Source organism: Mytilus galloprovincialis, chromosome 4 (genome assembly GCF_965363235.1).
Source record: "Mytilus galloprovincialis chromosome 4, xbMytGall1.hap1.1, whole genome shotgun sequence".
Lineage (NCBI taxonomy): Eukaryota > Metazoa > Mollusca > Bivalvia > Mytilida > Mytilidae > Mytilus > Mytilus galloprovincialis.
In genome coordinates this window covers 98,926,016-98,944,135 of record NC_134841.1, presented here as the reverse complement: position 1 = coordinate 98,944,135, position 18,120 = coordinate 98,926,016, and the positions used below count along the sequence as shown (strand labels likewise).

The 18,120-nt window shown below is 32.5% G+C and overlaps 1 protein-coding gene across 2 annotated transcripts in view; it reads right to left on the bottom strand.

Annotated features, from left to right (window-relative positions):
- The window catches only part of LOC143073577 (disintegrin and metalloproteinase domain-containing protein 12-like), a 31,028-nt gene that overhangs the window by 11,093 nt on the left and 1,815 nt on the right, over positions 1–18,120 (bottom strand). The window contains exons 4-12 of one of the 2 annotated variants that reach the window (XM_076249215.1): positions 11,424–11,487; positions 9,968–10,047; positions 9,448–9,514; positions 8,941–9,042; positions 8,528–8,605; positions 5,743–5,820; positions 3,442–3,617; positions 576–800; positions 126–294 (exon numbers count right to left, since the gene is read on the bottom strand). In XM_076249215.1, the coding sequence (XP_076105330.1) occupies positions 126–294; positions 576–800; positions 3,442–3,617; positions 5,743–5,820; positions 8,528–8,605; positions 8,941–9,042; positions 9,448–9,514; positions 9,968–10,047; positions 11,424–11,487 (1,039 nt within the window). The remainder of the gene's footprint in view (positions 1–125; positions 295–575; positions 801–3,441; positions 3,618–5,742; positions 5,821–8,527; positions 8,606–8,940; positions 9,043–9,447; positions 9,515–9,967; positions 10,048–11,423; positions 11,488–18,120) is intronic. The other variant, XM_076249216.1, reaches the window with a different exon arrangement.

Below are 18,120 nucleotides of genomic sequence, written 5' to 3'. Positions count from 1 at the left end.
AGCGTTGTCTATACATATTTCATCTTAGCAAATCACTACTACTGATTACTACTATATTAAGCTGAATATACTAGTATGTGCAATTACAAAAAAGGATACGAGAGGAAAATGAAAGTTTTCGTTACCTGTTTTCCTCCACAATCACAAACTTCTCCCTTTTCCTTTATTCCATTCCCACATATTGGTCCATTGTATATAACGTCAGGTACATTATAAAGACAAGGAGCAACACCTGTTTCTTTGACTTTCTTGATAATTTTAGCGCTGCATGATGAAAAGGATGTTGGAAGCTGCCTACATGATAAAAAGATATAAAGATACGGTGAACAATGTTGCAGCCGAGAGGTAATGAAAATAAAATAACAACTTACACTAAAAAGCTTATAAAAAGAATATGACAGTTTTTTTTTTCACTCGTTGGATGTGTTTGAACGTACCACGTTTGATTTTGCCATTTGTTAACTGACCTCGTGTTTTGAATTTTCCTTTGAGTTCGGTTTTTGTTATTTCACTTTTTACAACATTTCTAATTTTCCATTTTTGCCGCATAAAAGATTAGTGAGTCTGTAACTTACGTGATGTCTGAATTCATTACACAGTCCTTTGGATCCAGGCATGTACAAGCAGCATCGTCGTGCAACATTCCCAGTACATGACCTATCTCGTGCGCTAATACAACAGCTGATTTCAGCTCACGTGTAGAACTGGTCCTATCGTCCTGTATCACTGCACCTGATTGGTCACCACACATCGCATTGACATGTGCAATACCGACATGCTGACCTCCGAATGATTTGCCACTGAAATTCATTATAAAAATCCACATGTATATACAGTTTCTCCTGTAAGAACTTGTATACTGGAAACGCATGATTTATTATTATTATTCGTATTACTATAAGACGTGTTTCTGTACTTGTTTATCCCAAATTCATGTATTTAGTTTACATGTTTAATGTTATATTTGTAATTCTCATTTTGTCAAATGTGTTGACGTCTTTTTATTATATTTAGGTGTTACGGATGGAAAAATTAATCACCGCCTTTATTTATTATATTTAATTTCGTACGATTAATTACGTTTGAAGTTGGATTCATAACAAACTGGACATATATATATTACAGTTAATTGCTATTAATAAGTATTGCAATATGCATTTTGTTTTAATAAATTATCAGTATTTAGTTCTAATATAATCTTTAAGCAATCCTAATTCTATCTCACTTTTGAATTATAGTTTTTCATGTGTGACGTCATGCTGTTTCTAAATTTCATAAATTCAAATGTGGCATAACGTTTGCCTTTTCGCCTTCGTATGTGACGTCATTTTTTTTAATTGCGTTGACGCCTGGACTGATTCGGGTGTGTCTATGCTGTATTGAACTTGGCATCATGTATTCGGGTTTAGTTTTCTGTAATAAGTTAATACTTCAGTTTCATTATGAATATATCTTTCACATTCATTTGTTCAAATTTACTGTTTGCAATACTAGTAGCATGAATCGTTCTATATAAAAGTGTTCTTATCCCGGGCATAAAAACAATGCCGTATTTGGCAAAACCTTTTCAACTTTTGATCTTCAATGCTGTACAACTTTGTACTTTTTTCAATTTCGATCTTTTATATCTGGGCGTTATGTATTCGGGTTTAGTTTTCTGTAATTAGTTAATACTTTAGTTTCATTATGTATATCTCTTTCATATTCATTTGATAAAATTTACTGTTTGCAATAGCATGAATTGTTCTATATAATAAGAATGTTCTTATCCCGGGCATACAAACAATGCCGTATTTGGCAAAACCTTTTCAACTTTTGATCTTCAGTGCTGTACAACTTTGTACTTTTTTCACTTTCGATCTTTTATATCTGGGCGTCACTATTGAGTCTTGTGTGGACTAGACGCGTTTTTGGCGTATTGAATTTTAAACCTGATGCTTTTTGTTATCTATTAATCATGCTTTTCTTTGTCTAATATGGTCTCCTTTTTATTTGTATTGTAGTCCTGTAATATTATGTTGTCATTTCAATGTTATATTTAACTTTGCCATTAAAGTGCGAGGTTTGGCATGCCATAAAACCAGGTTCAACCCACCACTTTTATTCCCCTTTAAAAGTGTCCTGTACCAAGTCAGGAAGATGGCCATTGTTATAATATTGTTCGTTTCTGTGTGTGTGTGTTGCATTTTAACGTTGAGTCGTTTGTGTTTTCTCTTATTTTTTAGATAAGACGTGGCACGGTACTTGTCTATCCCAAATTCATGTATTTGGTTTTGATGTTATATTTGTTATTCTCGTGGTGTTTTGTCTATTGCTTGGTCCGTTTCTGTGTGTGTTGCGTTTCGGTGTTGTGTCGTTGTTCTCCTCTTATATTTAATGCGTTTCCCTCGGTTTTAGTTTGTTACCCCGATTTTGTTTTTTGTCCATGGATTTATGAGTTTTGAACAGCGGTATACTACTGTTGCCTTTATTTAGACGGAGTATGTGGCTGTCATACACACGAACTTAGTATAAGTGTCTTAGAATCGTTTTCATATCAACAATATGTGAACACCTAGATCTTGTTAATATGTACAACTATTTTTTTCATCTTGTCTGTGCAATGAATTAAGGTAGCACAATACAAAGATTTTTTAACTCCCAATCAGACAACTTTAAACTGATGCAATTCATTTAATCCTTCTTTATATTTTATAAATGGTGTACCAAAAGAAAAAAGAAAGATTAATCTTTGAAATTGTGATAATTTCATTATGACATAATTATTACATAATTAATTATTATGTAATTAGTTGCTATATTGTGATGTCCACACTTGAATGAATTTAGCGTCTTTGTTCTTCACAGCATCCCAAAATATTTTATAGATTCTTGTACCACACAGGTTGACCTCCAAAACTGTGTCTCAGATTTCCAAAAACATCAATAGAATAAATTTTATACCCAATTGAATTTAGTGGTCTCTTATGAACTGATGTTGCAAACTTCATTGAAGATTTATGAGAGAATGAAATACAATAGGAAAAATCTGAGACACAGTTTTGGAGGTCAAACTGTGTTGAGCAAGAATCTATGAAAAAAATTGGGATGCTATGAATAACAAAGAAGCTAAATTCATTCAAGTATGGACATCACAATATGGCAACTAATTACATAACAATTAATTATGTAAAAATTATGTCATAATGAAATTATCACAATTTCAAAGATTAATCTTTGTGACAAATTCTTCTTTCTTTTGGTACATCATTTATAAAATATAAAGAAGGATTAAATGAATTACATCAGTTTAAAGTTGTCTGATTGGGGATGAAAAATCTTTGTATTGTGCTACCTTAAGTAAAACAATGAGAATCTTAACAGAACAGAAAATGACGTGTTCAAAATGTTCTTTTTTCTAGTGCTTCCCAAAGAGAAGTGTCAACTTAAACCTGTACTTACGTTATCAGTGCAATCAAGTCATAATCGACAGAAACCGTTTGTCTTATTGATTTTTTAGCATGACTAAGGAACTGGTCTAATAACTCTGTAGCATCGGTAGATGGCGTGTCTGCTTGTTTTGCGGTCCATATTTCGACACCAACAAGTAAAACTCGGATACCCATAGGTGAATATATCTATAAGAAAAAATATTAAAGAAAACATCGGCAACTTCGTACTTTATTTTGGCTCTTTTTTAATTCTAACGTCACAGATGATTCTTTTGTTTACTAAACGTGCGTTTGACGTACAACATGGGATTTTTAAACGTTACAGTGTTGTTTCTATTTTGCGTACCATTGTAATTATATTTACTGGATTTTTACTTCATTAAAAAGTGTGTATACAACATGTGGTGTGTATTACCAACGAAAAAAACTTTTTTGTAAAAGATAAAATTCCTGGAAACTTCACCTCTAAGGGTGATTGATAGTGTTTGTCAGTTTTTATGGACCTCCCAGTTTTGAGTTTGCATTGGAGTTCGGTATTTCTGTTATACTTTTTTGTGCAGAACGTATGAGCATTATGATCACGAGAGAAATATAAGAATAGAAAGTTTATCTTAGGTCACTTTGTCTTAGGGAGTTGGAACCTTAGTTTGTAAAGAATTTATTATTCATCAACGGAGAATTTTAGAAAATTATGTTATTAATGTCATTAATTCTACAGGTGTCGAATCACTGATTATTGAGCTAATGATATTCTAGGGTACAAACAGTTCACTAGCAGGAGACTCGAACTACTGCTAATAAATAAAAATAGCGTTTTAGAAATTTCGTGCGTCCGAATAATTGTACTTTTCCTTTATCTAATTATCGTTTATTGAAAATATTTCAAACTTTATCATTACCAAACGAAAAATTCATTTGTTTTTCTTAGAAATGAAATATACATGTATTTAATTTTACTGGTATCACTTTTAGTATATATATGCCAACAGCAAGCACTGAAATACGAACCAATATGATATGGCAAACTGTATTATAAATGGTCTATCTTTACGGTAATTATAGCAACACACGTTAACGTGAATTCCTTTACCAAACAGGAAAGATGACATTTTACTATGCCGTATGTGAAATTTCAATCCTTGTTATTATAAATTTGTCTATGCAATCAATCGAAAAATGCTGTTGTAATTAACTTGTTACTCATCAACTTTCGCATTATTCAGTAAAATTTAATTTCGTGCATAAAAACTGATGACATAACACAGAAAGTTTTGAGTATAAAAGCACATTAACTGTATCGAAACGTTAACGTTTTAATCAACAGCTTTAAGTGTTGGCACTTGCATTTATTAATCAAAAGTGTCAACGTGCACATCAATCTGTCAGTACCTGATATGTCATAGCACAACAGGAGAAGCAAAGTAGCAATATCTATGTGTTAAGATTATAACTTAACATCACAGATGGACTGTTTAATTGTTTATTGTTTACTTTATATTTAGACAGATACCGAATGTACGAGAAAGTTCTTGTTTTCACTTAATAATATTTTTGAGATGATATATCTGTTCTGTTTTCACATTTATTTATCATACTTGCACTCGTTTTGTATTTTATTCATGTATTTCTCTGTCATGAGTGTTCTTGTATTTATTTATACTGTATTTCTTATATATAACGTTGTCGTTTTAGTTGTATATTTAACATTGTCATAAAGCGTGAGGTTTGGCTAAGGTCCACAAAACAAGGTTCAATCCGCCATTTGTTTTCAAAATGTCCTGTACCAAGTCAGGAATATGGCAGTTGTTATCTAATAGTTGGTTTCTATGTTGCATTGTTGTTTTTGTTTTGTTTCACTTCAGTGTTTCTGTTGTTTTGTTGTTTTCCTATTATATTTGATGTGTTTTTTCTCGATTTTAGTTTGAAACCCTGATTTGTTTTCTCTCAATCGATTTATTACCTTTGAAAAGCGGTATACTACTGTTGCCTTTATTTATACAACCTACCTACCTGTTTTACGTTAGGATAAAGAGCGTTCATGTTTGGAGATGTTTAATTAAGGAACACTAGCTGTCATGTGTTCTTTTTTTTTTTCAATGGGAAAGGACTACCGACATAATAATTTCATATATCATTTTTTTCATATACAATTCTAATCGTTTTTACGGTGTGCAGCTTATTTTCATCAAATTAAATTCATGTCATTTTGATTTTGTTAATTTCTTGAACTGTTGATAAAGAGACTTGAATGACTAAGAGAAATATCTGATTAAAACGGATGGTCCTTGTAAACTTCAGAGAATTTGTTTACCTGATCAATGTGATTCACCATTCTTTCGATGTATTGGATAGCTTTAGCGTTATTCTTGCCAATGGCAGCCTCTGAAAACTAAAAAATATAGATTGAAAAAAAAAGAAGTATTAACAATTCAATGTTAGTACATAGTATGGTTTAAAGAAGAACATTGTTCTCAGATGTGTATATGGTATCAGTACCCTACTACATGTACTTCAAGGCTAAAATTGAGAATGGAAATGGGGAATGTGTCAAAGAGAAAACAACCCGATCATAGAAGAACAGACAACAGCAGAAGGTCACCAATAGGTCTTCAATAAGAAGTTGCGAGAAACTCCTGCTTCCGGAGGCGTCCTTCAGCTGTCCCCTACATGTTTGGGTTTTTTTGTGTGCAAATAAATTGTAAATAGTTATTAGTGATAAGTGAATATGACGAATATAATTATTCTAAATGAATAAGTCCATAGTATTATACCGCTCTTTGTTAGTCATAAATCGATAAAGCGAAAGCAAATCCGGGTTATAAACTAAAACTGAGGAAAACACACAATCTATAAAAGGAAAACAACGAAATAACAGAAATACTGAACTGCAACAAAAACAAGCGCCAACATACATAAAAATACATTATTTCATTATAACTGCCATATTCCTGTCTTGGTATAAGACATTTTTAAGGGGGAAATGTGGCCCGAGCCTGGTCTTATTGCTAACCAAACCTCTCGCCTACCATAAACATGGCAGTAACAGTCAAGCACAACAGCTAAAAAAACAGTAGTATACCGCTGTTCAAAAGTCATAAATCGATTTAACGAAAACAAATCCGGGTTCCAAACTAAAACCGAGGGAAACAACTATAAGAAGAAAACAATAGACAACAGAAACACTGAACTCGACAAAATTAACCTGATTAAGACCAGATTGACACTCCTTATCTTTCATTCCAAATGTGTTTTAAGGGCAGTATGATAAATTTTCTGATCGGACAAACTGGTGTGAATGAATATATTATTATGTGATTTTATTATTGCATATGCTTATTTAATGTTAGATCTGCCATCGTCGCATCTTCCACAAAAAGAGTAAAATATCGGTACAGTTCTCAATTCAATGAATATAATTGTAACTAAGTAGTTATATTTTCTTATAGTCAGATATAAATCAAAGCTAAAGTAGTTTAAAATAAGTTTGTGAGATAAATACTTTCCGAGCTGAGAGTCATGTAGTCAGTTTCAAATTTGACTTACGATACATGGTCATTAATAACATAAACGGTATCAATTTTTCTGTACCAGGTGCGGATTTCAGTATAGATTCTTCGTTCTGACGTTGTTTATCATCTTTATAACGTGTTATATTGTTATTTATTTGTCTTTTTCTATTAGAATGAAATTCAAAACAGTGTAGCTGTGGCCATTGATTGACACATTAAAATCATCCATTGACTGGGACAATTTAGGTGAACGTTTGTATGTAACGACCAATGCTCACTATGTACTTTTTAAAGACACTTAAACTATGGGGTCACCAAAGGTTCTCAACACCTAAATAAAGTAATTTGAAAAATTAATCAGAAATAACACGATATTTTGATTTATATCAATTATATAAATCAAAACACAAAGGTTATTCCTGATTAATTTTTCGAATTATTTTATAATTGAAGGCGTTAAGAAACCTTTGGTGACCCCACAGTTTAAATGTCTATCGTAGGTACGTCGTGAACAGTGGTCGTTACAGACAAACGTTCACGTAAATTGTCCCAGTCAATGGATGATTTTAATGTGTCAATCAATGGCCACAGCTACACTGTTTTGAATTTCATTCTATTAATCTCACTTTTACTGCTTGGTCTGTGTTGGTGATATCTATTTGACGTGGCTCGGTATTTATGCATCCCGTTCATTTGTTGTTTGTATTATCTTTCACTTTTGCTGGTGTGCTTTGTATGTGCGGTTTTTTGTGTTTCTGTGGTACATATGACGTGGCTCTGTATTTTTAAACATCCCGCCATTATTTTATTATTCAATTATAATTTTGAAAATACTTTGAACGACAAAATTATTTTATATCTCTAACTGTGTGACGTTTAGATTCTGACGTCAAACACAGAGTTGATGTGAACCTAGCCATTCCGTCACAGGACTTCAAATATTTCAATCCTTTATGAGTTGATTTAAAATACAAAACTAATTAAGTAATAAACGTGGTTGTTAAATTTGAGATATGATTTTTAGTGCTTCTTTGTTAAATATTTGTTTGCTTTTTGTTCTGTTTGAGATTGTGACACGGTGATGACTGCTATGGCCCTATTTTGACAATTTTACCTATTATGTCTGTTTTGTTCACATATCGTTGTAAATATAATGGAATTGATGTGACTGTAATACAAGTGAGAGGCTTAACGCTATAAAACCAGGTTCAATCCACCATTTTCTACATCTGAAAATGTCTGTACCAAGTCAGGAATATGACAGTTGTTGTCCATTCGTTAGATTTGTCTTATCATTTGATTTTGTCATTTGATTAGGAACTGTCCGTTTTTAATTTTCGTCGGAGTTGAGTATTTTTGTGATTTTACTTTTTATTTTTTCGACAATCAATGTCTCTTAAGTGATGCTTGAGTCAAAAATATTTGAAAATCCAAAGCTTACTTAAAAGACGAAGAGCTATAAATCAAAAAAGACATAAAGGTATATTCAAAGCAGAGCAATGAATCAGAACTCTGCATGAGGGAGATACATTCCTTAATTTTAAATAATTTCAAATAAGTTTGCACCATTATCATTAAAAGACATACCAGTGCATAATCCATTACAACATATAGTTCTATCATTAAGGTTTCCGTTGTTGATCTTCTTTGTCTTTTATAGTTCATCTGAAGGGGTATAGTAAAAACATGTTTTATACATAAGTATAATAAATCAGATCTCAATGTTTGTACCAACAAACACATGGACATAGTTAATAAGATATAATACACAATTGTGTGTCTTCTTGGTCAGTAAACAATCCACAGGGAAAACTACAGTGTTTTACAATAGAAAGTGCACCATCACTTTCAAGAAGAACGTTTATATCAAGCACGAGGAAACTTTCTACAGTCTTTAAACAAGTACATCAATTCTACAGTGCGGCTTAATTGTCAGAGGAACGTGAAGTTAAAGGATAATGCAAGCTCCATAAATTGTAACTTTATTTATTCATAAATACCATTATAGAGCTCTGCATGGATCCGTATATTGGAAACTCTCTGTTGCATACAGTTTTGTTTTCCGTTGTACCGTGCGATTGTGATCGATGTGAAGTTTGTACCTATAAAATTAAATAAAAGTCTGTCACAGAAATCAGAAATGAATTTTTAACTCTGTTCTGGTTGAATGTTGTACTTACAATCAGATCCCTTTATTGGGTAGAATGATGGAAAAACAATTATAACTAGTACGAGCATATGTCAATATGTTGAAACTGTTATAAAGAAAACGTTCATTCCACTAATGGTTTTCACACCATAGAAGACATTTCGTCAATTATCCAGGAAAAGACATTGTCTTCAATAGGAGAACACATTGTAGTATTTTGACAATTTTATAAATTATCTTTTACAAAGAAACTTTGGTTATTGGTGTATCTTTTCTCTCTCGATTTATTTCTTTTTTTATTTTATTTTGTTTTATCGACTGCAAACATCAGTAAGTTGCATATAAGTTCATATCTTACATATTCTTCACTAAAAGCTGTATGGTCCTTTATAACATATCGTTTATCTCCATGACGTATCACTCCACTAAAATTATAAAAATATACAGGCAATCGAACAACAAATTCTTGTGCAATTATCTGTTAATTCATTTTTATATTTTTTTTCTAGATTTGTGCGTGTGAGTGGGGATGGGGATTGGGGGTTAAGAGCTTGTTATATTCCTTATTGATCATTGAAGTCCATATTTTTCACACTTGATATCTTTTAGTTTTTGTGTCGTATGGTTTTCATCTCACTGATGAACACCCATCAACTCCTCTTTAATATGCATATATGAGCATCTGTTACTCTATCGGTATCGGGGGCTTCCTTTAAGTGAGTTCACAGTTCTTTAAATTTAATGATGAAGCTACAGGGGGGAGTACAAACCTCATATGAAGAAAAAATAACTTATAATTGGCAGTGTTGTGTCTGCATGGTCTCTTTTTAAAAGCAATACATTGTACACAAATATCAATTCAGTACTGTTCTATTTACCTTAGATTTCCACATATGTCCAAAGAAACGAAAGAATCTGTAATATTCCCGATATATCCTGTCATATAACACTGGGATCTCTGGAAAAAATAGTTTTCAGATTCCATAGTTGGATTTAGATTAAAACAATAGTTGTTAGGAATAGTATAGTGTATGATGGTCCATCACAGACATTTCTAAAATAGGTCATTCTTGAAGTAGTTAAATGCATGCTTGCAAATGTAAAATCATTAATGGATCTATTTTTGTCTACTTACATCAATGGCCGTTCTTTTTACCGTGCCGTGATTCTGAATACACCATAGATCGAAGAACTTTGAATGTTTTAATGTCTGAACATTATATTTTATTTGTTAAGATTTTAGTTTGAGTTAATAGAATTAAAGCTGGAAAATTTATTTGAAGTGCGTTTTTATTGATGATATATAAGATTCAGTAAAATCAAATGATATAGAAGTATTTGTTATGTAGTCGATTTCCGTTTGCATATTACTTATAGATTATATAGCTGAGCTCATAGTTATAAAGTAGAAGATACAGTAATTAAGAGAGGCTAAAAATACCCGAGGGACATTCAAACTCTTAGTCGAAAATAAATTGACAACGTCATGGCTAAAAAAAGAAAAGGACAAACAGACAAACAATAGTAAACAAAATGCAACCGAAAACTGGTGGTGATCTCAGGTGATCCGGAATGGTAAGCAGATCCTGCTCCAAATATAATGAACAGATGTTCAAATCCATTCAAATAATACACATCAAGGTAATAAAAAAACAAAGGTGAACTTAATAAACTCCAAGATAATATGTTTATTGCTAAAGGTATAGAACCACTAATTCAGGCCCGGTCGGAAAGAACATACAAGAAAGTAGCACATATTTATAACAAAATAGTTCTTACGCATAGCTGTATCTTTGTCAATAAGTGAAATATTTGTATATATATGGTATAGAATGAAGACTTAGAGACCTGGGATCATTGTAGAACCCTTGTTGAAAATTTCTTTTTGAACAGTAAAGAAATATATAAAATTTAATTGGAGGGCACAGTTGCCCTGTTGTTTAAATCAGAAGTACCTGTGTTTGCACTATCATACTCCCAGGAACCAGTACGCTCTAATTTGTGTGTTAAATTTTTCAGCACAAGTCAGGATAAGGTATAGTTTTGACATGAAATAACTGCCACTTTGTTGGAACTTAAGACACAGTATTAATGCTTAAAGTTACATAATTTAACATAGAAAGCAATAGGGAAATGAATTAGTGGGGTTTTTTTTTATCTAAAGGGTCCATGAAAATAAACATAACAATTATCATTATTAGCCTATAAACTAACTGAGTAACAAAGGGTAACAGAAAATCCTATTCAATCAATTGGTGTCTATATCAAGAATGAACAAGCAATATAGGTTTTATGCACTACACATTCATTCCTGTGGTTTAGCTATATACTAACCTTTAAATACATTTGCTGGTACTGACCATCATATATTCTTAGACTTAACGTTGGAGTGGGAAGTCTTCAAAAAGAAAAAAAATCATAATTGAAAATCGTTTGTCTTTGTTATGTATTAATATACTATATGATGTGTCATTTGATTGTGGTTTGAACTTTGTGCCAGCATTTTTGTATCGTTGTTTATGCTAAGAGACGTTTTCTGTTTTGTTTCTGTTTTGTTTCTACGTGAGGTCTTTGTGGTTAATCTGGTTGACATTTTATTTCACTTTTCCCCCTTTACATTCCGGTCACTCTAGATTGTTTCTATTTAAGGTCTTTCCTCTCCGCGAGGAAAGACCTTATTGTTTTTCTCCTGTTTTTTTTTTTTTTTTTTTTTTTTTTTTTTTTTTTTTTTTTTTTTTTTTCATCCAGCATTTGTTAAACATGGCCTCCCTTGTTTCTATTGGAGTTATCAAGACCAAATATGGACCATCGGTAGACCTGATCATGAAGTATTACCAGATGAGGCTGTGTAGGATTTCATCATCCCCTTTAGAAGTTATCTCCCTTTTATTGGTTTTTTTCGACATGGCCCCCCCCTCGTTGTTTTTGAAGATATCATGACCTTATTTGGACAAAAGTTAGATCTCATTATGATGTGTTACCATATGAGGCTGCTAAGGATTTCATCATTCCCTATGAGAGTTATGTCCCCTTGAAGCAATTTCTTTCTTTTACATTTTTCTCAAAAAGTATTCAAGATAGAATCCATTTGAAAACGGCAACATGTACAGGACCAGATGGCAATGTTAATTAACATATACAATCATTTTGATGTTAACCCTTATAAGGAGTTATTTCCCTTGAAAAAATATAAACAATTTTTGAAAAGTTGTATCTCGAGAACCGGAAGTCGTAAAGACTTGGGACCTACACCAATAATCTTAAGTTCATGTGACCTTTAATTTGCACCCAAGGTCAAAGGTCACTGAGTGCAAAAAAAAATTACGCTGCAATTTCAAGCTTTCATATTAAGAAAACGATAAGAGTTTGCTGCATACTTACAGCGTATAAAATGTTCCTCTCGACGAGCTCTACATTTTATACTCGACCTCAAAAGAGTCCGACTGTCTGTTCAAAAGTTACGACGGGATGATTCTCAAAAGTATAGTATTGTGTGTATATCTTTTTAAAGGTAACAGATATCAACCTACTATAAACTGCAAAGATGATCAGTAGTTCAAGACCTTCAATTTGAGGTCAATGTCAGGTCATGATGAAATTTCACCTTGACCTTCATATTTTACTATGACCTTGACCTTGTAATATTTGAAAGGTCAAGTGGTCCTGAGTTGAATGGTGATAGTCCCATGTCTCTACGACTTCCGGTTCTCAAGTTTTGTATTGCATCATATATTTGATGATTAATTGTGACCTTGGTGAACTTTGAAATTGTCCCAATTCTTTTTCTATAATGTTGTCCTTCAACTCTAGATCATTCATCATTTAACAGATTTGAGATATCTATTGTCGTTTTAGAGATAATGCAGTTTAAAATTTTTCGAGCGGAGGCATGTATTTCTGAATCATCAAGAGCTTACCACTTAAAATGTTTTAGAAATTGAAGAGGTTGACATAGTTATATGTTTGACCAAATACCAAAAACATTCCATGGAAAAAAACACCAAAAAATCAATTTGAAATTTTCAAGTTTTGCATTGACTTTGTAAGTTTCATAACTTCTATTTATATAATTGATATTGCATCATTATTTGCACTTTGTCAAATGGGGTCATCTGATATATCAAATTGAAGGTCTTAATAAACTCTACTTAAAAATGAAAATTTTAAACCCCCTTTTCATCCCAGGGGGACGGGTGGGGTCATTTAGTGCAAACATTCAAATTTCTCAGATGGTAAGGTTGTCGCATATTAAATGAAAGAACATAAAGCGTACATTTCAAATTTCAAATTGACGTCTCCCAAAAATGGGTTGGATGGGGTCATTGAGTGCAAAAAATAAATGTTCTTTTAAGGTAGGGTTGTTGTATATCAAATGAAAGGTCATGATGTGTACATTTGAAATATCAAATTCCCGACCTCCAAAAATTTGTTGGATAGGGTTATTAAGTGCAAAAATCAAACTTTCAAGAACATGGTGTTGTCGCATATCAAACGAAAGCTCATCTACTCTGTTCCATATATCATAATTCCGATCTCAAAAATGTAGACGGATGAGGTCATTAAGTGTAAAAAGCGAAAAGTTTCAGAAGGTGTGCTTGTCGTATATCAAACGAAAGGTCGTACAAAGTACAATACGAAAACATCCCTTTTACAGGAAAGACCTTTCAATTGTTTTACAAACAATTGAGATACTAGTTTTTCTCCTGTTTTTTTTTTTTTTTTTTTTTTTTTCATCCAGCATTTGTTTGACATGACCTCCCCTCGTTTCTATTCGAGTTATCAAGACCAAATATGGACCATCGGTAGACCTCATCATGAAGTATTACCAGATGAGGCTGTGTAGGATTTCATCATCCCCTATAGAAGTTATCTCCCTTTTATTGTTTTTTTTTCGATATGGCCCCCCCTCGTTGTTTTTAAAGATATCATGACCTTATTTGGACAAAAGTTAGATCTCATCATGATGTGTTACCATATCAGGCTGCTAAGGATTTCATCATTCCCTATGAGAGTTACGTCACCTTGAAGCAATTTCTTTTTTTTACATTTTTCTCAAAAAGTATTCAAGATAGAATCGATTTGAAAACGGCAACATGTACAAGACCAGATGGCAATGATAATAAATATATACAATCATTTTGTTGTTAACCCGTATAAGGAGTTATTTCCCTTGAAAAAATATACACAATTTTTGAAAAATTGTATCTCGAGAACCGGAAGTCGTAAAGACTTGGGACCTACACCAATAATCTTAAGTTCATGTGACCTTTAATTTGCACCCAAGGTCAAAGGTCACCGAGTGCAAAAAAAAATTACGCTGCAATTTCAAGCTTGCATATTAAGAAAACGATAAGAGTTTGCTGCATACTTACAGCGTATAAAATGTTCCTCTCGACGAGCTCTACATTTTATACACTGAGCTCAAAAGATTCCGACTGTCTGTACAAACGTTACGACGGGATGATTCTTAAAAGTATAGTATTGTGTGTATATCTTTTTAAAGGTAACAGATATCAACCTACTATAAACTGCAAAGATGATCAGTAGTTCAAGACCTTCAATTTGAGGTCAATGTCAGATCATGATGAAATTTCACCTTGACCTTCACATTATACCTTGACCTTGTGACATTTGAAAGGTCAAGTGGTCCTGAGTTGAATGATGATAGTCCCATGTCTCTACGACTTCCGGTTTTCAAGTTTTGTATTGCATCATATATTTGATGATTAATTGTGACCTTGGTGAACTTTGAAATTGTCCCAATTCTTTTTCTATAATGTTGTCCTTTAACTGTAGATCATTTATCATTTAACAGATTTGAGATATCTATTGTCGTTTTAGAGAAAATGCAGTTTCAAGTTTTGCGAGCGGAGGCATGTATTTCTGAATCATCAAGAGCTTACCACTTAAAATGTTTTAGAAATTGAAGAAGTTGACATAGTTATATGTTTGACCAAATACCAAAAACATTCCATGGAAAAAAACACCAAAAAATCAATTTGAAATTTTCATGTTTTGCATTGACTTTGTAAGTTTCATAACTTCTATTTATATAGTTGATATTGCATCATTATTTGCACTTTGTCAAATGGGGTCATCTGATATATCAAATTGAAGGTCTTAATAAACTCTACTTAAAAATGAAAATTTTAAACCCCCTTTTCATCCCAGGGGGAAGGGTGGGGTCATTTAGTGCAAAAATTCAAATTCCTAAGATGGTAAGGTTGTCGCATATCAAATGAAAGAACATAAAGCGTACATTTCAAATTTCAAATTGACGTCCCCCAAAAATTTGTTGGATGGGGTCATTGAGTGCAAAAAATAAAATTTCTTTTACGATAGGGTTGTTGTATATCAAATGAAAGGTCATGATGTATACATTTGAAATATCAAATTCCCAACCTCCAAAAATTGGTTGGATGGGGTTATTAAGTGCAAAACTCAAACTTTTTAAAACATGGCGTTGTCGCATATCAAATGAAAGCTCATCTATTCTGTGTTACATATATCATATTTCCGATCTCAAAAATGTGGGCGGATGAGGTCATTAAGTGCAAAAAGCGAAAAGTTTCAGAAGGTATGCTTGTCGTATACCAAACGAAAGGTCGTACAAAGAACATTACGAAAACATCACTTTTACAGGAAAGACCTTTCAATTGTTTTACAAACAATTGAGATACTAGTCATTTAATTATTTTTGTTTAATATAAGCCGTGACATATGTTTTAGATTTAAACATTGAAATAGATTTTACAACTACTCAATCCGATCAAAATTTTATAAAGAGATAACGGGTAAAATCATGTCTGTGATTTTGATTATTAACCTATGAAAAAAACAAAGGTTATATCATACTCAATTTGTTTGTGTAAAAATGGGTCAGATTAAAACAATAAATATTTAGACATGAAGTTTTAAAATCACTTGTTTTTGGTCTATATAAAAAAGAAGATGTGGTATGATTGCCAATGAGACAACTATCCACAAAAGACCAAAATGACACAGACATTAACAACTATAGGTCACCGTACGACCTTCAACAATGAGCAAAGCCCATACCGCATAGTGAGCTATAAAAGGCCCCGATAAGACAATGTAAAACAATTCAAAAGGGAAAACTAACGGCCTTATTTATGTAAAATGTAAAAAAAATAACGAAAAACAAATATGTAACACATAAACAAACGACAACCACTGAATTACAGGCTCCTGACTTGGGACAGGCACATACATAAATAATGTGGCGGGGTTAAACATGTTAGCGGGATCCCAACCCTCCCCCTAACCTGGGACAGTGGTATAACAGTACAACATAAGAACGAACTATAAAAACCAGTTGAAAAAGGCTTAACTCATCAGATGGACAAAAATACAGGTGGACGTGGCCCGGTACTTATACATCCCGACACAAAAAGACACAATGAACAGATCCGGGAGTACTCGCAGTTATCTGACAGTTAGTTCAAAGCCACTAACAACTAATAAAAAAAATCATGCAACTAAGACTAAACTATCAATCTGTACACATCCAACATCCAATGGATTTAGTGTAAAGAAGTCATAAACAGCCAGAGAAAAACATGACCTTATGCAATGCCAAGTTACAGGTATCGACAGATTGTAGATCCATGAATATGTATATACATATAACATACTAGGAATATTTAGTTAGCTTTTAATTTACTGATAACAAAATCAATATGTATACCAATAAAAACAATATTCAATGATCTTATTACAATGTTGAATAGGTAACCCTTTAGAATAAGTTTATTAAAAGGAGCGACAAGTTTACATGGATCATTTCTAAATTTCCGGGCACTGTTAACAACATTTCCGTAAAAATGAGGATATCCTATCCCGTTTGAAATAAGTTTTCTACAGGTACAATCAAACTTCAAAACCAAATCTTCATATCTATGGAAAAATTTAGTAAAGGTTTTAAGTAATTTATGGTAACGATATCCCTCGTTTAATAATTTACCAGTAATACATAGGTTGCGTTCGTTAAAATCAAAAACGTCACAACAGACACGGGCATAGCGAACAAGTTGTGAAATATAAACACCGTAAGATGGTGCCAAAGGAACATCACCATCTAAAAATGGAAAATTAACAGTAGGGAACGAAAAATCGTCTCTTTTGTCGTAAATTTTAGTGTGGAGTCTCCCATTTAAAACCGAAATATCTAAATCCAGGAAAGGACAGTTAGTACCGAATAAATTTGATTTATTTAAAGGAAGTTCCTTAGGGTAAATTTCCGCAGTATATTGAGAAAATTCTTGATTATTTAACGAAAATATATCATCAAGATAACGGTAAGTGTTGTTGAATTTATCAATTAAATGCAATTTCGACGGGTCTTCACTGAGTTTAGTCATGAACTGTGAATCGTAACAGTACAAAAACAAGTCTGCTATTAAAGGGGCACAATTAGTGCCCATGGGGATACCTACAACCTGTCGATAAACTTTGTTGCCGAAACGTACATAAATGTTATCAAGGAGAAAATTAATAGCTTCAATCATCTCATCACACCTCCCGTAAGTATATCTAGCATATTCACCTTTCTCATTAGAGAAGAAGGCTTTAAATGAGTTGCAGCAAATATATCTACATTCAGATTTACCAAACGACCATTTAATTAAATCGGAAAACTTTTGTTTAATAAGATAGTGTGGAAGTGTAGTGTAAAGTAGAAAAATCAAAACTATTAACAGAATCAAAAGGACCACCATAAGCACGTAATCTATCTAAAACATCCAAAGAAAAAAAAACACTTTATATAGACTATATACCTCCCATAGTCCTATAACATATGACCTCGTTGGCATTATTTACTATTTCTATTTACTGTTCTGATAATTTTTTTTACTATCAATGTGCATTCAAAAAAAAAAAATAAAAAATGAAAATATCAGTATAAAAACGTTAAAAATTGAATAAGAATGCTAAGTCATATGTTACAGGACTAATACCTCCCAGTGCAAGTTTGTGAACAAAAGAGAGGTGTAAGATACCAAAAGGACAT